This window comes from Lichenostomus cassidix, chromosome 3, assembly GCF_008360975.1.
Source record: "Lichenostomus cassidix isolate B80296 chromosome 3, HeHo_3.0, whole genome shotgun sequence".
NCBI classification, from domain to species: Eukaryota; Metazoa; Chordata; class Aves; order Passeriformes; family Meliphagidae; genus Lichenostomus; species Lichenostomus cassidix.
The window spans coordinates 83,961,557-83,980,387 of record NC_139483.1 but is presented as its reverse complement, the minus strand read 5'-3'; the positions used below and the strand labels follow the sequence as shown (position 1 = coordinate 83,980,387).

The 18,831-nt window shown below is 37.8% G+C and overlaps 1 protein-coding gene across 9 annotated transcripts in view; it reads left to right on the top strand.

The window, feature by feature from the left end:
- COL19A1 (collagen type XIX alpha 1 chain) overlaps window positions 1–18,831 on the top strand; it is a 168,176-nt gene that overhangs the window by 38,637 nt on the left and 110,708 nt on the right. For 7 of the 9 annotated variants that reach the window (XM_085056550.1, XM_085056549.1, XM_085056548.1 and 4 more), the window contains one exon: window positions 18,237–18,281. The exons of the other annotated variants lie outside the window; for them this stretch is intronic. In XM_085056550.1, the coding sequence (XP_084912676.1) occupies window positions 18,237–18,281 (45 nt within the window). The remainder of the gene's footprint in view (window positions 1–18,236; window positions 18,282–18,831) is intronic. 9 annotated transcript variants of the gene reach the window in all.

Genomic DNA, 18,831 nt, shown 5'->3' with positions numbered 1-18,831 from the left:
AAGCACTGTGTTAATCTTCTTTTTGGTGAATAGAAAGTGAAATTGCCTCTGGATACACTTCTGAAGCCATTTATTATAATTGGATTGCAGCCAGAGTGCTGGTTATGGTGTGGGAAATTAAATCTGTCCCTGAAGTGGAGGTTTGAGGTGACTGGACTGCTTTAAGGTATATTAGGACAGTCACCTATCTGTTGCAGATCAGGCTCCACAAATTAGCCAATCCTGATCTAGCAGTTAGACTCATTATGGCAACAAGAACTGATTGCTTAGCCATTAAGAATGGTCTTCACCTAGCATTGTGCAGGGTTACATTGCTGACATAACCTGAGCAAGGTCAATACACTGCTGTAAAGCATTTCTGTTAAAAAAAAGTTTAAATATTTTCCTGGTGTTCCTGTAATACTGAAATGGTGCGGCAATGTTCCTCATGGTGAGACCCACAGGCTTCTCCCTAACTGAAGTTATAATGTCATATTAGGTCCATACAGGTTGTATTTGTGCAAGTCCTTTCCATAGCACCCACTTGGGGGATTGTTACAGATGGTTAATTTCCCTGGCATGTGTTTTGTGCTGGGACTCTTCACAAAATATATCATGTGATGGCTCCTTCCAGTTCTTAAAAGGGACTTTAAAAAAAGAGAGAGCTCTACCTTTCACATGGGCAGATAATGAAAGGACAAGGAGGGGTGGTTTTAAACTGAAATATGAGAGTTTTAGCTAACTTCCTTTAGATGTTAAGAAGAAATTCCTTACGAAGAGGGTGGTGAGGCATTGGACTAGGTTGCCCAGAGAAGTTGTGAATGCCCCGTTCCTGGAAGTGTTCAAGGTCAGGTTGCATGGGTCCTGAGCAACCTGGTCTAATGAGTAGCCATGGTCTAACCCCACGGCAGAGGGGAAGGAACTAGATGATCTTCAAGATCTGTTTCAACACAAGCCTTTCTGTGACCTTCCTTTCATGGTGTATTTCCAGGCACCTCGAAGTACCTGAGAGGAGTGTTGATTTCTTCTCCCAGGTAACAAGTGACAGGATAAGAGGAAATGGCCTCAAGTTGCACCGGGGGGAGTTTAGATTACATATTAGGAAAAGCTTCTTCACGTAAAGGGTGATCAGGCGTTGGAATAGGCTGTCCAGGGAAGTGGTTTGACTCAACATCTCTTGAAGTTTTAAAAAAATGTGGCATTTGGTGAAATGATTTAATGGTGAAGCTGGCAGTGTTAGGTTAAGGGTTGGACTTGATCCTAGAGGTCTTCTCCAACATTAATGATTCTATGGCTTATGTGTGTTATGAGTCCTGCTAGCCAGAAAGGCCTTATGCTTCTGAGGATGTGCTGATGGCAGTAAAGCTCAAAGGACTCAAGCTAAGAAAAGTGAGTAATTTGCTCTATTCTTGGCCTTTCCATATTTTTCTAATTTTTTCCATTATGAAAATGTTTTTTTCTTCTTTATCAGTCATTACATTCTGAAAAATAAAACTGATGTAGGCAGATAGATAATTCAGAAAATTCAGGACATTTACCAAATTGAACTGGATTTGTCAATCTCCCTTTATCCAAAGTTCTATTGTAGTTGCTTTCTTATGATTCGTAGAATACAATTTACAGTGATGGAGATGATGTATCTACGTTTCATAAACTACATTTTGTGAAATACTTGTGACAACATTCACTTTCAATATTTGAATTTCAAATGGCTTTACTGTTTTAGTTTTTTGCACTAATTTTTGAAATCTGGATTGTGAACAGTATTCCTAAAATAATAAATATGTTGAGTAAGCTTTTTAAAATAGCTGGTCTTGTATGTAAGCTTGAAGCAATGAGATAATTAACATGCTGTGTATTTGCTACAGCACTCTATAGATGCTCCTGCAGTATGTTCATAAAATAGTTTAGACTGAAAAGAGAAAGAAATACTTATGTAAATCAAAAAGTATTTACTGCTATACAACTTAGATTTATATTCAAAGTCAGACCAGAGAAAAAATTAAGTGTACATTTCAAGAGCTCTACCAACTGTATGAGTGCTATTTGTACTTTGAGTCATGAAAGTGAGATTTAAATGAAATGAAGTTTACATGAAACTGTTCCGCAGGTATCTGTAAAAGGATTGGTCCTTCTTTTTTTCAAGCACATGTATTTGTGATGATGACAAAAAAAAATGTGCATAAACTTACATATTTTGTGAGCCAGAAAATAATAGTACTAGAATAAATAATGCTGCTTGTATAGCAGTGTTTTTCTTAATTTAACTGCATCCTATATTTATCTGGAACTTCAGTGTTCTCAAGTCCAATATCACCATGCTGTCTTCAGTTTTAACTTATCTGGAAACCAATGATGATTTCATTTTTGATAAATTTGATTAGCCTTTTGGAATAGGGTTCCCGTTATATTTGGTACAGGTAAGGAAATTGTTAGTGAAAGGCTAACCAAAATGTGGTATAGATACCATTTGTGGTATGAATGCTACATCCAAGCATCATCATGACACTTCCTGAATGGTTCACTTTTCGTTGCCTGGTGGGAAGAGCACTCCTTTCCCTTAGTGGTAGCTGTGAAAATGAGTTTGAAAACTGCTGCATTATAAGATTATTTTTTTAATAAGTAATTTAAGCTCAGTATAAAACATGGCTTAGAAATGTCCAGTGCTTTGTTTTTCCAGCATGATTTTATTTTTATATGTGAATTAAAAATTTTGAAAAAAAAAGTAAATTACATGGTAGTGTAGCATGTGACTTCAAATTGCTTTCAGAGATATTTTTAATATCCATCTCCCTGCTGAGTTACTGCAGGGTCAGGGCTTCAGGGCCAGCTATGTCATGAAATCCACAACCGGAAACTTGTTAAATGTACATCCAAATCAAAACATGTCATCATGAAGATCCTTGTGACCACTGACCTGCTTTCCCCATTGCTCCAGCTAGACCATGGAAACTCTAGAATTTTGCAGGGCATATTTAACTTTGCACAAGGGCCATATGGCCTGTAATGCCAGTTTAGCATATGCTTCTGGAGCATTAATCACTCATGTAAATGTACAAATCTGAGGAGACATTGGTGTTGAGCTTACAGTAATGTAGTCTTTTCCTTGCAGCTGTCTTGAAGGATCTCTGGACATGCTGCCTTCCACATTTCATGTCCTGTACAGATCCTTGACAGGGATCAGGATATTTCCAAAGTAGCTCATCAGCGTCTTTGAGAAAACTTCCAAAATGCATGTGGAGCACGGGATAGGTACTACTTAAGGCCATCTCACTCAGTTTATCTGTCTTTTATTCAGTGCCGTCCAATTTATGAGCTCCCATCGCTGCTAATCAGTTATATGTCAATATTCTTAGGTCATGTATGGACATAAATTGTGGTAGTTATGTAACTTTAGAAAAATCTTTGTGCTGCTTTGCTCTGGAGTCTCTAACAGAAAGTAATATAATCAGTAACATAGGAAAAATATTTGACATCTCAAATCTTTTCTAAGTAGGAGAGTGGTGAGCTATAAGAATGTAAAGCTGAAACAATATTCTAACAGGAAATAGAGTACAAGTTTTTAAAATGTAGTTTTTTATAAGTAAACAATTAAATGTATTGGCCTCAAAAAAAAAAAAAAAAAGAAAAAGGAAGATAGTGGTGGTCCAATTGGAAACCTTTTTTACTACTAAGTTTAAAACCTTGAGCTTGAGAATTTCTAGTGATGGTAAATCAGGGAGTTGGATGCCATCTATTGCAGCAACAAATTTTCTATAAGTTTTGTATTCTTTTTGTGTTTTCAGTAATCTTAGCATATAATTAATATACATCTGATTTCAAGAGATGGATCTATATGAAAATAGTAGGTCTCAATAGATTTGTAATGCATGAATATGCTTAAAAATGAAATAAATTATCTTACTTGGAAAATACACTTTAGACCATTATGTTTTCCAAAACTTGTTTCATTGCTTCAGCATGTATAGTTCTTGCTTGCTTGCTCTTGCTCTCTCCTTAGCATTACAAGAAAGTGTTTTGAATAGCCTTTGATCATAAATTTGATTCCAGAGAGCTGTCTGCTGTGCTGACTTATTTTTGCCTTATTAGGTGATTTTTGCAGTTCACAACTCCAGGAACTGTTGAGCTCCCTGGTTTTTCAATTCCTGAGCTAAACGACAGCAGTTCAGTTCAGTTCTCAATAGAAAGCCCTTGGAATCAAATTACCTGGTATGCAGTGACACTGCTTGGGTGTTATTTCCATTCCAGAGGGAATGGTGCTGGTGACTGCTGTAGGTGTTGGTGAGCAGAGACTTCATTTTTTAATTTAAGAATCATTGCTTTTTGAGCAAAAAGAAAATGTGCTTCAGTCCCATCTAAGGAAACTTACGGCATTGTCTTCTGTGCTCTCATGGGTTCCCTCAAAATCAGATTAGTATGTCTCAGTAGAACAAAAGTACAAATGTGTTTTTGGAGCCAGACATTACTCCTTGTATTGCTTGGCATCAAAGCCGTGGGCTCCTCCAGGCAAGTGACATTGGTAAGATAAGAGTGGGAGGTATGTGTGCCCTCTGGTATTTGTGTTGGAACTGAAATAACCAGCAGAATGTGGCTGCTCATGGGGCCCTGGAGTGCAGCAGCCGCCTTTGTGATGGGATGTGAGGTGTGGCCAAAGCCACCAAAGGTCACTGTTCATTTTCAAGGGGTCTGGGATGCTGGGAGCAAAGAGGAGTGTGGCACACTGCCATGCAGGGCAGGCCTTTGTTAGCCTGTTATGTAACGTGGAAGTAAAACATAATGTGCTTGTTAAATAATGCACTCATTAAATGCAGCTCTTTGTTCCTTAATCAGAGAATCATGAATACTCTAGCTGTGAGTCTGTCTGGCTCTGGGATTCTTAAATGTGCTTGAAAAGCCTCAGTCAGGACCTTATAGAGCTTGAAAAGGCGGGGGGAGGCTTGAGGATTCTTCTTCAATTGTTCATAAATTGTGTTTATTGGATTCTTTCTGAAAGGTTTCTGTGGCACATAGGTTTTAGTCTTGTGTGACTTTTCCCCTTCATTTGTGAGGGCTAGAGACTGCAGGTTTTGAAACTGATATTCTGAACTTTCCCCATCTCATCAGAATGCAGAGCTTTAAGAAAAATACCCATTATTGCACTGTAAAAGTTGGCAGCAGTGTGTTGCAGGAAACGGACTAATTGGGGAGGAAGGAACTTTCTCACTGTACAGCTGCATTGTAAAGCTTGTCTGACACATTTTGCCAAGTTTTGTTGGCCTTCCTTTGAGGCACCTAGGTACTGAACTTCACAGAATACTAGATATTTGGATCTGATGAATCAGTGATCTATATTAGGATAATCATGGATAACTTATGTTATTGTTCTTCATTTATATTATGTATAAGAATAGTTTCTCCCTAGATAGGAACTCCAATTAGGAGGAGCACATTAGATTTTTTTTTTTTTAATTCTTAGTTTCATGTAGTACAAATTACATAGAGGTTATAGATTATATTTTTGGCTGCTGTGACTTGTGGCCTGTTCACTCTCCCTTGCCTTTTTTTTAGTGGGTGAGTTGTGTCCCAATCCAATGTAAATTGCTTTTTTGAATTCATAGTTACCAAATTGTTGGAAATAAAAACTCCGTTTTATTAATATAATAAAGTCATTCATAGGTATCGCAAACCAGAATGTATTTTTATTTTTTTATTTCTTACTGCTAGCCAGTATTTATAAACACCTAAAATCCATCCTGCATGTTTCAAGTCTGAACCGATTAAATCAATGTGACACGCTGAGGCTGGGCCAAGTCTTGTCTAATCAGCAGTCAGCACTGTTGCTCTGGCATGAGGCTCCCAAAAATAGAAACACAAGAAGTCAAACAAGTAAGTGGAAGGGCACTAGAAGAAAAAGTGCTGCTAATTCCACTGTTGACTTTCTGTCTAATGGATTCTTGTTCCCAGGCCACACTAAGTAGAGCAACTGGCGCGGGTGTGTTCCTGCAGATGGCTCAGCAGTGACACACGTGGCCCAGCTGGGTGACAGGTGTTTGATTTGTGTTTAACAAGTACCTCACACAAGACAGATTTTTTTTTTTTTTTTACAGATACTGAGAAGTTAGTTAATGCATTTTCTTCAGAATTAACACCCCTTTCACTATGCTCCTTTACTCTGGTGAATGACAGTTCTTCTGATTGTCCCACACAGTGTTTGAAACAACACTAAACAGGAGAAATTAATTAATAATTGAATTTGTTTAATAGTTATAACCTGTTACCTTTACACATGGAGGATAAACAGCATATTATTAAGCTATTGACAATAACCCTCAATATTATATAATATCTCAAGAAATATTTATATAGCTGTTCACTTTGCAGAATGAAAATTCATTTAAAAAGTATGCATGGAAAGAGAATGCCAGACTTCTGGGCTGTGGCCATTACACTCTGTGTTAGTGTGTCTTCCCATAACATGACAAGGTTTTGGGACTTTCTCAGACACTGTAGCACACACCTGGAGTGAAAGAAATCCCCTGCCCAGTGGAGCATACAGTATTGATAGAGATGCACCCGCGAGGGAGGAGCAAAGGTGGGAAACTGTTGAACAGATGGAAATTACATGCAATGTGTACAGTGCTGTCCTCAATGAATTTTTGAATCTTTGTTGTAAGCTGCATTACAGCGCGCTGCATAATTGGAGAGAGATTGTCTCAATGGCAGTCTGGGAGGGGAGGGATTGCTTTTGTTTTATTGAGTAGAAGACACCGTGGTCTTCATAGCATTTTTTAGTCAGTGGCATGAGAGCAATTCTCCTAGCAAAGGCAGCAATGCAAATAGAAGAGTAGCAGGATGATTTTACCAATCACCTTTGATTAATTTGAACCTAAGCGGGTAGGATGTGTAATGTAAGAGTTGCTGTGGCCAGTTTGTCTTCCCCACCCCATTTCTCCACACTTTGGTCTGAGCATTTTTGTCTTCTGGTATCCAGTCCGTGAGTTGGAAAATGGTAAGACTTCAGGATCTGTTAACAAACGTGTGACTCTTTGCGGTGACAGGGTTATAGTGCCTGTGTTGTCAAATAGCCAGAAGAAATACCACCCCCTAGAATACACTGTACTGGCAGTACTTCTGCTGAACCACAGAAGAATGAGAAAGGAATGCAGCTGGAGAATTGGGTGTCAGAGTATTGTTGATTTTCTAAATAAACATTAAGTTTTAGTGAGAGGATGCTTTAAAACTCACACAAAAAGCCTGTGTCCCTCAGATAGCAGACAAGCTGCTTTCTGTCAGGTATCCCAGCTGTGGTATGCAGAGTAGGCCAATAAGCCTCAAAGAGGTTAAGAAAAGGCCTGAAAAAGAAAATTATAACCCTACTAGGCTAAGATGTCATCATTACCCACAGAGGTGCTCAGAGTTTGTGGAAATAGACAACTTTAGGGAGCAAGTCCAGGGCTCCTGTGCTGACAGTAGATCTGCTGATCCCAGATTCTCTGGTTTGTCCAGGGGACTTGGAATACTAGATACGTGTTTGGTATATCCTCCTAATCTGTCTCCAAAACACAGTAAATGTCCAATTGCACCATTGTGGAAGTGAGGAGAGACGTTCTTGGGAAAGCCTCAGAAATCTATGTGTAAGTAGAGACCTGGAAGCTGTACCTTGAACTACTTTATTTATCAGTAGTTGAAAAGAGGTTTGCAGCTACAAGCACACCAACAATATGGCATTTCAGAAAAAGTGTTGATATGAGTTAGTTCTTAGATTAGAAATTTCAGTCTGTATGCAGTTCTATTGATTTCTGATACACCCTAAATGTGTATTTTTTCTACTGGTTTTTTTCATTTAATATCTGTGTGCTTAAACATTGAAGTTAGTATTTAATGGTCTGTGGGACGGATTATTTTTTAGTGTAAACTTACATTTGTAGCAGCTAAGAATCTGCCTCCTGAATCTTCAGATTATGGAAATGGATAGTGATGATGATGACGATGATGATAATAGTTCTCTGATAAAGAATAGCCTCCGAGATCTAAGAGGTTGACCAATGCTGATTACATTCCTAATATAAACCTGGGGGTCCAACTATTATGTTGAGTGTAATAGTCATAATATATTATTTTTGAAAGACCTCAGCAATATGTTCATATTGAATAATGCTTTTTAACCTACATTAACATTATTGTATTTCAAATATTATTTGAGCAAGGCCAATTAGATTAATTTCCCATTCTGCTGAAACTTTAATAGGATTTAGATTTGCTTTAACACCATATTATGCTTGGATTAGCAATAAATTAATAGATGGTGTGTAGGTCAGGCAATTTTCCTTTTGACAGATCTGCTGTAAGGGAAAAAAACATAGTTGCAATAAACTACCACTTGTCCATGAGTATAAGGTCACTTCAAACCTTTTTCTATTGTGTTGCTTCAGATAATGGAAATATCCAACTTGCTAGACTTAATTTTCTAAACTGCTTATAGATAAGACATTATAAATCTTTGAGCATTTTTTCAGCCAGAAGCCTTTTCACCTCTTCTCACTACTCTATAGGAGTTGTTCTTGTGGATTTTGTTTGCATTTTTTTCATGTTCTGTGTGTGATGTTTTTTCATGTTCTGTGTGTGAGAACTGGGTTGTTCTCAAGCCCATGTTTAATTTGTGTCTGGATTGTATTTTTAAGTTGTCACCTCTTCAAGGACATGCAGTACCAGTGAATACCACTTGTATTTGCCAAATGCAGGAAGACGACCTCCTGATAGCAGAGGCTCTGCTTCTGCTGATACTTTTTTGATGACACAGAAACCAGTCCTTGACATATGTTCCAAAGACTTCAGTCAGTTTATTACCAAAGAAAAGAGAAAAAGAAAAAAAAAAAAAAAGGCAGCATACCTGCCTGTAGTTGTGCATGACAATAAATTGAGTCATCCTTTAATCTTTGGTTTTTCAGCATAACTTGTCTGATTTCTTCTGTTGGGTGGAAATAATTTGTTGGGGGAAAATATATGAACAAACTTCTGACTTATGTTCTTTATGAATGAAACATTTTATGTATTTGAATATAGATATGCTTTATGTATTTGAATGTAGATATTATGTGAGTGGTGTGCTTTTTAAGACATGGTAATAGCAATAAAGGAAACAATGCCAACTAAAGAGAATGCAGCCTGGAGTAAGAAGCCCTGTGGCCATGTTGATTGCCATGTCTGATGCTCTGAGCTGCCTCCAACTGCTGATTCTTTAGTCTGAATACAAAGCACCAAAACCTAGATTTTCAAGTGTCGTTTAATACAGAGTATATTAACATCTAATTGCCTGAATGGATAAGCAAGTCAGTCTTGTCCCAAAGATGGGTAACAGAAAGGGATGGGAATGAGGTCCCCCCTGAACTCAGTCTGTGTTATAAAACACAAATAAGATCAATAGGGTTATTGTCATTTGCCTTTCTCTTGAGCAGTTATCTAACATGAGTCCTCTAACCTGCCCTGACCCCCTTGGCCAAGCCACGGTGTATCTGCTCCGCTGGGGCTGCTGTGGAAGCAGGACAGAGCAAAGGAAATGAACTATTTACCTGTCACAAGCTGTTCTTCTTCAGGTTATTTTAAGGGACGATCGTAATCTTGCTCACATGGATCAAGTTTGCATCAAGGAATGGCACTGGTAAAGTACTCCAGAAGTGCTGGTAGCTCAGCAGTAACCAAGAGGGAATGAAAGGCTTGGCAGATGCAGAGAAGCCAAAATGCCATAATATTCAGCAGAAACTTCTTGACACAACTAATCCAGGAAATTCATGGGGCAAGTTTTAATAAATTCCTTTTGAATATATTTTAGTTAACTAATATTCTATCAGGTGATCTAACCATTAATATGATCCTGTTTAAAAAAACAAGGAAATATTCCATTAGGTTAAGAAAGGTGTCGTATAATGCACTGTAATTGGTGTGGGATTGTTATCTGTTCAAGGCAAAGCTCTGCCCCTGCTGGTGGCTCTGCACTAGCTGGATACGTGCTCCACAGGGGAGGATGCTGCTCAAGCCCACTGACAGTACATTGTTGAACATTCCGCTCCATTTCTGCAATGCTAAAAATAGTTGTCCTCATTTTAAAACACCAGGCTATTAGATTATTCCAAGGGTCTGGCATACTTAGACTAATGGAAGGCACGTATCCATAAATTATCAAAACACTAAGTAGTGTTTGACCATGCTGATTTTGCTTCTATTAAGATGAGTTTCCTTGCTAGTAACCATAGAGTACCAAGCTATTTTGTAAATCAAGCTGCTGGCAGTGCCCCAGTAAATTTAAAAATAAAAATGTTTTGTTTTCATATTGAGAATGGAGAAGTATCTGACTGCTTCTTGGTGGCTTTGTTTTTTTTAATTTTTTTTTTAAATTTTTCACAGAATCATGTATAAAAAATGCTAAAAGTGTTTTACAGCAATTGTTTCTCTTTCCCAGCCTTGAAGAGAATCCCATGAAGTTCCAGCATGTTTGCCATTATAAATCTTGTTAGTGCCTAAAATAGTCCAAATAGCAAAACGCATTCCAAGTGATTGATAAAAGTTTCTTTCAACCCTTGGTGGGTTTTTTGGGGTTTTTTTTTTGGTTTGGTTTTTTTTTGTGTGTGTGTTTGTGTGTGCATGTGTGTGTGTGTGTTTGGATGATGTGGTTCCTAATTCATTTTTGGCACCATATTATTTGACAGTACAGGTAACAATGCCCTTGATAAAGTTCATGTATGTTAACTTGTATGTTAAGATAGCCGCTCCTTTTGTTCTTTTAAATTTTTTTGCTGTGAAAGTCCTTTATTTAGGGAGGGGAAATAGCTAAATGTGGAAGTCAAGGTAGAAAAACTGGTGTAAATGCCTTCTAAGAAGGTTGTTAAGTACACAGATACAAAGCCCCTTACTCTGCCTTGAAAACTCTTAGGTATAAACCAAGTCTCTAATTATAGAAGGTGTTGCAGTGCAATTACAACCTGCAAAATCAATAAATTATAAATATATTAAGGACCATGTTTATAAACACACCATGTATTTCCAAAATAGTTAAACCATTCACAACATCAATCAATTTATATTTAATAAGAATCTATGTTATTGGTATTGATGTAGGAATGTATTTTTGCATTGTTGTGCTGAAGAAATAATGATTTTTAGAACACTGAAAACAGTGCAAGACAAAAGACCTATGGCCTGTCTCCACAAAAAAACTGTGACTGTGTTTTGGGGGTGTTTTTCTAGGTTACAATGATCCAATATAGCAGGGAAGATGAAACATTATTATCTGGTAACAGACTGTGAATAATTTTTCACAATCCATCCTGTAAATCTAGAGAAAATGAAGGGCTAAGGATTACTTATAATGATTAATTAGAATTTTTCCCCAGTATGCTACCATGTATTGCTACAGAGGAGAGCTGGAAAGATGTTGGAAACTGTGCCATGAGTGGAGTTACAAAAATGCCATTTTAGCAGGCTATTTTAAGATGTATTTTAATTGTTACATGTTGTGAGAACTTTGTATTTATTTGCTTAATTATTTGTATCATTTTGATGAACAATCATTCTTGTATTTGCTCCCTCTGTTTTTAAGAGAGACTGGAGTTTTTCCTTTGTCTCTGTTCTCTTTGTGTCTGTGAGGCATTTGTCTCCTGCTTGGCTTGGAATCAAACAAGTGAACTTTCAAAACTTTCTTTTGTTGCTGAATTTTGGATTGGACAGAAAACTCAGTTGGATGGTATGCAAGTTACTTGGGCCAACTTCTGTCAAGGACATAAGATCCATGAATGGAATGGAGAAAGCATTTCATTTTAGATTCTTTTAATAAGTCTTCTAAGTTCCTATTTGAAGTCATATGAGCACAGATGAATTCTACCAGAACTGAGCTCAGTAACTATAGTTTAATTAAGACCTAAATTAATGTACTTCATGGTGGCATATGTCATGAATCTGTATAGGGAAGGTGGTTCTTAGCCTTGAGTGGCAGAGCTGGGTTCTCACTAAGTCTGTAATTATTTAATACACTTTACTAAGAAGGAATAGAAAAGGAAATTACTACAATATTTAATATTGTAATTCTAAATGAGATATTGCTAGGCTTTTAACGATAACTTTTCCTTGTAAAACTATATATTAAATGCAGAATTGAATTGTCTGTAGCTCTCCACTCAGAGTTCTTGATTTTTTATTTTTTTTTCAAATACTCATTCAAATATTGAAGATATTAAAAAATTGAAGTTTACTGTGTTACTCAGCTTGAATAGTTACCTTTTAAATACATTTTTGATTAACAAGATCTTTGGTTTTACTTATGCTCAGTTTCTAAATGTAACTTTTAAGCATCTGCTTTCCTGAATGGAATTTGCAAACTCAAATGACATCCTTAATTTTCATGGGCAGTATAAGGAGAAAATAATTTGGGAGCCAGGGGGACAGTCGAATATGCAGATGACTTACTTTGCTATTTTTTTTAAACATGGGTTAGAGGGTGCAGTAAATTAACAGCATATACAGAACATTCACTTGGGAAGTAGGACAAGCCTTTCTGGTTGCAGAGGATCAAGATTTACATTTCTCCCTGCTGAGTAAATTGGGCACTTGGAGATGAAGGAAAGATGTGAAACGCCCCTTTGAGCAGAGCCTGGAAAGCAGAAGTCAGCTTTGTACATACAGCTCCCTGTCAGACCTATGGTTTAAGGTAGGTCCCTGTGGCTCAAGTGCCTCATAGGTGTTGGGGAGAGAGTGGAAGCTGTGGTACACTTGTTGGGGTTTTAGGTACTTGGGTAGTAGGCAAGCGTCTTCTGGAGTGTCTTCTTCTGAATAGGGCCTGAAATAAAGCATTAGAAAGCTTTTCCTGTGATCAAAATTCCATAATTTTTTTTGTTGTCCAGTTATCTGAAGCAACCTACAGCTATATCTGCTGCAGAATTAGATAATCTATAATTGTTAATGGCCTGTTATTTTGAAAGTGAAAAGTATGTTAACCAAATACAAGTTAACAGACATAAATAACCCTAGAAATTAATTCAGCTACTCCATAGAAAAGGAATGAAAAGCAATACATGTCCAGATGCCTTTTTCTCTTAATTTAGCTCAGTGATGAGTTAGGTCTGTGAAATGATGGCTGTGTACACTTTGTTTCAGGGGTAGGCTGGCTAAGTAGGTGCTCCTGGCAAACCCAGTCTTACTGGTTCCAAGGTAGAAGAGAAACCAAATGAATACCCAAACAAACAAACAAAAGTTTCATTCTAACCATTTGCAGTCTCAGCATCCTTTTTACCAGCTGTCCAGGATCTACATAAATTGTACTTGCATTACATATCCAGTTTCCGAGTTATATAATGTGACAGAGGAACTATACTATTGGCTTTTCTTTCAAAAGAGAAAGAGCATGTGGTGCTGTGGTACAAACCTGCCCAGCAGGATTATTTTGCATTAAGAGCAGTTGCCTAAGTCTTCAAACTGTACAGGTTTTTCCAAGTACAAGATTGCAGATTCAAAAATTTGAAATTTGAGATTCTTGAGATCTCAGCAAAATGAGATGGGGAGCAGCACTTTTTCCACTCTTTAATCTTGCTTCTTTCAATAAGTGGAATATTGTACGAATATTCTACAAGGGCAGAACTTGCAAAAAGAGACATATGTGTTGTAGACTTTGCTGGCAACACTTGTTGTAATTGCCTCTTTTCTTGGTCAGATTTTTTGTTGATTGCAGCTGTTTTTAACGGCAAATATTTGGAATTAAATCTTAATGTATGTCCAACAAATTACTTTTAGAAAAATGGTAGGGGAAATAGTTCTGGTGCTTCAACAAATTAAGAGAACACACCAAAAAAAATCCCCATTATTTTGTTGTTACTAAAATTTCAAGAAAATGTTCTGCAACGTGACCTTGATGCAATTTGTGTATCTTTAGGGCAGATACTTCCTGTAATACAGCACAAGGGGGAGGAAGGAAGGAACTTATTTTCTGCAGATGAGGTGGCCAGCATTTTCTTCACAACAAGCTTACCACAGTCTATCAATTTCTACATTTAAAGCCAGGATCTCACTGACTTGTACTGCAGGCATATTTAAAACACTGAAAATCAAATCAGCAGTCCTGTAGTGAGTATCAAGATGGGCAATCAATGATTGTCCATGAAAAACCTGTGTGAAATGTTTTACCAAACTTATTATGAGAATTTTGCCACAGAAAGGAGAATTTAAGTCAGTCATAAATGTGTTACTTTTAACATTTCACTTTATTTCTGCAGCATTTGAATTCTTTGAAGTAAGTTACCAGTAGCTAATACTGATATATTTTTTATACCGTCAAGAGGAAACTTCCTAAACTTCTTTGTCTACATTTTTTGACTATATTTCTTATTTTCTCTAAGTTGGATTTTTTTTTTTAAATTCAAATATGTGCAAAAAATCTGGACTATTTCTGAAACATAAGGCATCAGTTAATCCCTAACATTGATACAGGCAGAGAACTGACTGGTTGAACAGCAGCATTGCTGAAAATGATGGGGAGGTAGACATGAGGCTGCATTATGAGCTAACAGTGTTCTCCTGCTGGAATAAAATAAAGCACACATTGGACTATATAATTAAACTTCTCCTAGCAGATCAGAGGGAGATATTTTTGCTTCTTTGCTTGGTGGTTCTTGGTATGCTGTGTCATGTTTGGGGGAATACTCCACCTTCAATTCCACAAGAAATGTTGAGAAACCAGAGGGAGTCCAGCAGGGAATTAGTTTATGTTCATGGGCCTAGAAAACAAGGCATCTGAGTTTCAAGGAGAAAAATTTGTTGAGTCTGGCAAAGAGAAAGCCAAGAAGTGTTGGAGACTGTCCTGCAAACCTGAGGAGACCAGCTGGTTAATCTTCAAGGACAGCTTCCTGGAACCCCAAGAACACTTCATGCTCTTCTGCAGGGAGTTGAGTATGGCAGAAGGCCAGCATGGATGAGCAAGGTGCTTCTGACTGACCTCAGACAGAAAAGAAAGTAAACAGTGGAAGCAGGGGTGAGTTACCCAGTAGGAACATAGAAACTCCCAGAGCATGTGTTGATGGAGCTAGGAAAGCAGAAACTCAGCTGGAATTGAAACTAATAAAAGAGTTTAAGGACAGCATGAAGGGCTTCTGTTAAGTGCATCCATAACAAAAACAAAGCTGAAGAAGATGTTGACCTGCTGCTTAATGGGGTGGGGGACCTGGAAAAGGCCAACAGTACACTTTTTTTTTTTCACCTTGTTTTTTTCCCTAATAAGTTTTGCCCTCAGGTCTCCCAGGTTACTTAAGCATGTTAGCAAAGTGTGATAATGAACCCTTGCCCACTGAAGCAGAAGAGAGTGTTAAGGAGCACTTAAGCTACTTCGATGTTTGCAAGATACCAAATATATGCATCCAGGGGTGTTGGAGCAGCTGGCTGATGTCACTGTGGGGCTGCCCTCTGTCATTATAAAAAAATTATGATGACTAGGGAAGGTCACTGATAACTAGAGAAAAGCAAACATCACGTCCATCTTCAAGAAGGATCCACTGAACTGCAGGCCAGTCAACCCCACCTCTGTCCCTGGAAACATTGTGTAGAAAATCCTGGAAGGACTAGAAGGTGACTGTGAACAGCCAGTGTGGATTTTCCAAGGACAAATCAGACTGACCAGCCTGATTGCCTGCTCTGATAAAATGGCTGTCAGCAGGGATTAGGGGAGAGTATTGAATGTGTTATGCCTTGATTTCAGCCAGGCTTTTGGCACAGTCTTCAGACTTATACTAGAAACCGTGAGGTTCTGACTGGATCACTGGGCAACAGAGTGGGTGGAAGGTTGGGGTCAAAGGTGGAATGATGCTATGCAGTCTGACTGCTACCTAATAATCAGTGTCATACCCCATGAGACAATACCGGGGCAAATATTATTTAATGTCTTTATTAGTAACATGGATTATGGGGTTCTCAGCAATTTTGTGGATGTTATCAAATGCAGGGAAGTAGTCAGTAGTCAGTAATCAACCTGCCATGGAAGGTAGGGCAGCAAAGATATTCTCAACATGCTGGAGAAATGAGCTAACCCAGAATTTGTCAAGTTAAGCAAAGGCAAACATGAGGTTCTGCCTCTGAGAAGGAATAGCCTCATACCACAGTACAGGCCCAGTGCCAAATTTCCAGAAAGCAGCTGTAGAGAAAAGGAGCTGGGAGTCCTGCAGAATGCCCTTGTTTTGAATAAGGCCAAAGGCACCTTGGGCTGCCTTAGCAGGTGCACGTCTGGCAGATCAGGAGGAGTGATTGGTGAGTGCTTGTGAGACCTCATCTGGAGTTCTGCACCCACTTTGGAGCTCCCTGGAGAGGATAAGGAGCAGCTCACTGGGGTGAGTCCTGCAGAGGCCCCCTGAGATTGGCAGGGTTTGGAGCTCATGGTGTAAGAGGGGAGGCTGAGGGAGCTGGCCTTGTTCGGCCTTAAGGTGAGGTGATTTGGAAAGTGGGGATGGTGGGTGGTGTGCAGACTCATTGCTGTCTGTAAGTACTGGGTGCGTGTGGAGAAACCCAGAGTCAGACTCTTATCAGAGTATACTATGAAAGGTTGAGAAGGAATGAACACAAGCTACAATCAGAGAAATGTTGACTCTCAGAATAAATTTTCATATAATGAATTTGGGATTGAGTAAATACGCAAATGGGAAAGTCAAAGGAAGAAAACAGTTCTGTGAATTTGTTAAAATAAATGTTAGCTGTGTTGTGTGTCTGTCCAACAGCTGGGGAAGAATGGGAATTGTAGAGCAGCCCAGGTTGGAAGTGGCTTCAAAAGAATATCTGGTCCTACCTTTCATAAAAAGAGGAAACTAGATGAACAGAACAGAAATCATATACATTTGTAAATTAGTTCAGGAATTAGCCTCTCATTTATAGGTGAAGACATGTGGAAGTTCATTTCACTAGATACCATTTTGCACACTTGGTCTTGGGCCTGCTTTTAAAATTGAGCTGTTGATTGTATGAGCCACCCCCACGAAAATAAAAAAGCAAATGGCAGCCACTGTAGGTGGGTGATGAAAAGTCCAGAACTATTTGATAATTTATTCTCCTGCACACGTCCAAAGCTTTGAATTTAATTCCCAGATGTGTAGTACATGATCAGTACATAATACATTACTTGAAAGATTTGACAAAATGCTGCTAGGATTTTTGCAAGTTATAGCCAGCTGTTCTAGTTGAACACACTTAAACCTTAGACTTCTATTTAAGGAAATTACACTCTCTGAAGGGTGAAAGAATGTTTAGACATTGCTCTGTCTAATTTTTTTTTAAGGAATTTTGAAAAACACCATAAGCTTTACTTTGGAAGTTTTCCACTCTTTTTGTCTACAGATGTATAATAATCATGTGTGTTGTACTGAGGCCATGAGACTGAATTCAGAAGACTGGCAAAGACATGCAAATCCTCTCTTACTAGATGATTTGAGGGAGAAAGAGAAAGTTTGGATTTTTTTTAACGGGTCGTTTTTGTGCTGCCTGTATATAATTTAGTCCATCTGTCTTCTGAATGTCTCACAAAACATGCAAGTATACATTAATAAAAACCTAAAGCAGGTGTTACTCTTGTATAATGTAGACAGGCTGCAGACTGCATTTAATGAAAATTTAAACGTAGTATGATTGTACATTATGATCCTTTTCTGAGCTAAAGGCTAGGAAATTAGAGCTGGAAAAATTATAGCAGGCCTTTTATTGAAATACCATCAAAAAAAGAACTCAATCCACTGAAATAACCTGAGCATGAGTTAATATTTTAAAACTCACCCCTTCTGTGAGAAACAGAAAGCTTTCTTTGTTATTTGTTTTGATTTGTTAATTCTTGGGTAATAGGATATGATTTTCAAAGTAAAAGAAATAGGTTTTCTTTTCAAAAATCATATCTGTATATTTTTTCAATTTATCTGGGTTGGAGTCCTTCACAGTCGACTAGTCATATTTAAAAATTAACATGAAGGTATTAATAGGAATAAATGTATTAAAATTGGTTCTGCAGAAGAATAGAAGGACTGTAATAAGCAGGTCTAGGATCAATAAATAGTTGAGAATTTTTAAAGCTGAGAAAATCCCTTAGGATGAATGGAGAAATAAATGACTCCTATTAATTGACAAAACCATGGAAAGCCATATCATTTTTGTAGACGTTTCACACCTTTTTGAATAAGAGGTAATCAGCATCCAAATTACTTCATACATACATAATACAATTACTTGAACAATGTTTATGTTTGAGATTTGTATTTTATGCTTTTGTGTTCCAGGGTGAACGTGGCTTTCCAGGTAGTAAAGGTGAAGAAGGTGAAAAGGTAAATTATTCTGTCCATGTTATTTATTGGTATAACAATTTGATATATGGCTAACCAAGTAGAGTTTTGTTCTGAAGGTCTTCCTTAACCCTGTAATTAGAAAAATTCTAAAATTTTTGCAATGTAAATGCTTAAGTACAAGGAGTTCTTTATGTGTTTACCAAATTCTATCAGGGCTTCTTTTAGATTTTTTTTTCCCCCTAAGAAAAAGTTTTATGAGGAATCAACAGAACCTCTGTAGTGGCCAGAAATAGCTCAATAGCTTATATTAAAATGAGAGCTAAACTGGCCTTGTGGAAGGCTTTCTTGGCTGAGAGAATGCCAGCATTGGGTGGCTTTAGATGATTCAACCCAATCTTATGTGACTTCTGACAGGTAAATCTTCGCAGGTCATCGAAGGCAAGTAAATCTGTGTTGAGGGACAAGTGGAAGGAAGAGCCAGATACTAGCTTGTCTAGTAGGAATTAAAGTAACTGTGGTGATAATTTATGGTTGTAACTTCAGTTCTTAACCATGTTCAAGCCTGTTTACTGGTTTATTACTAATTTTG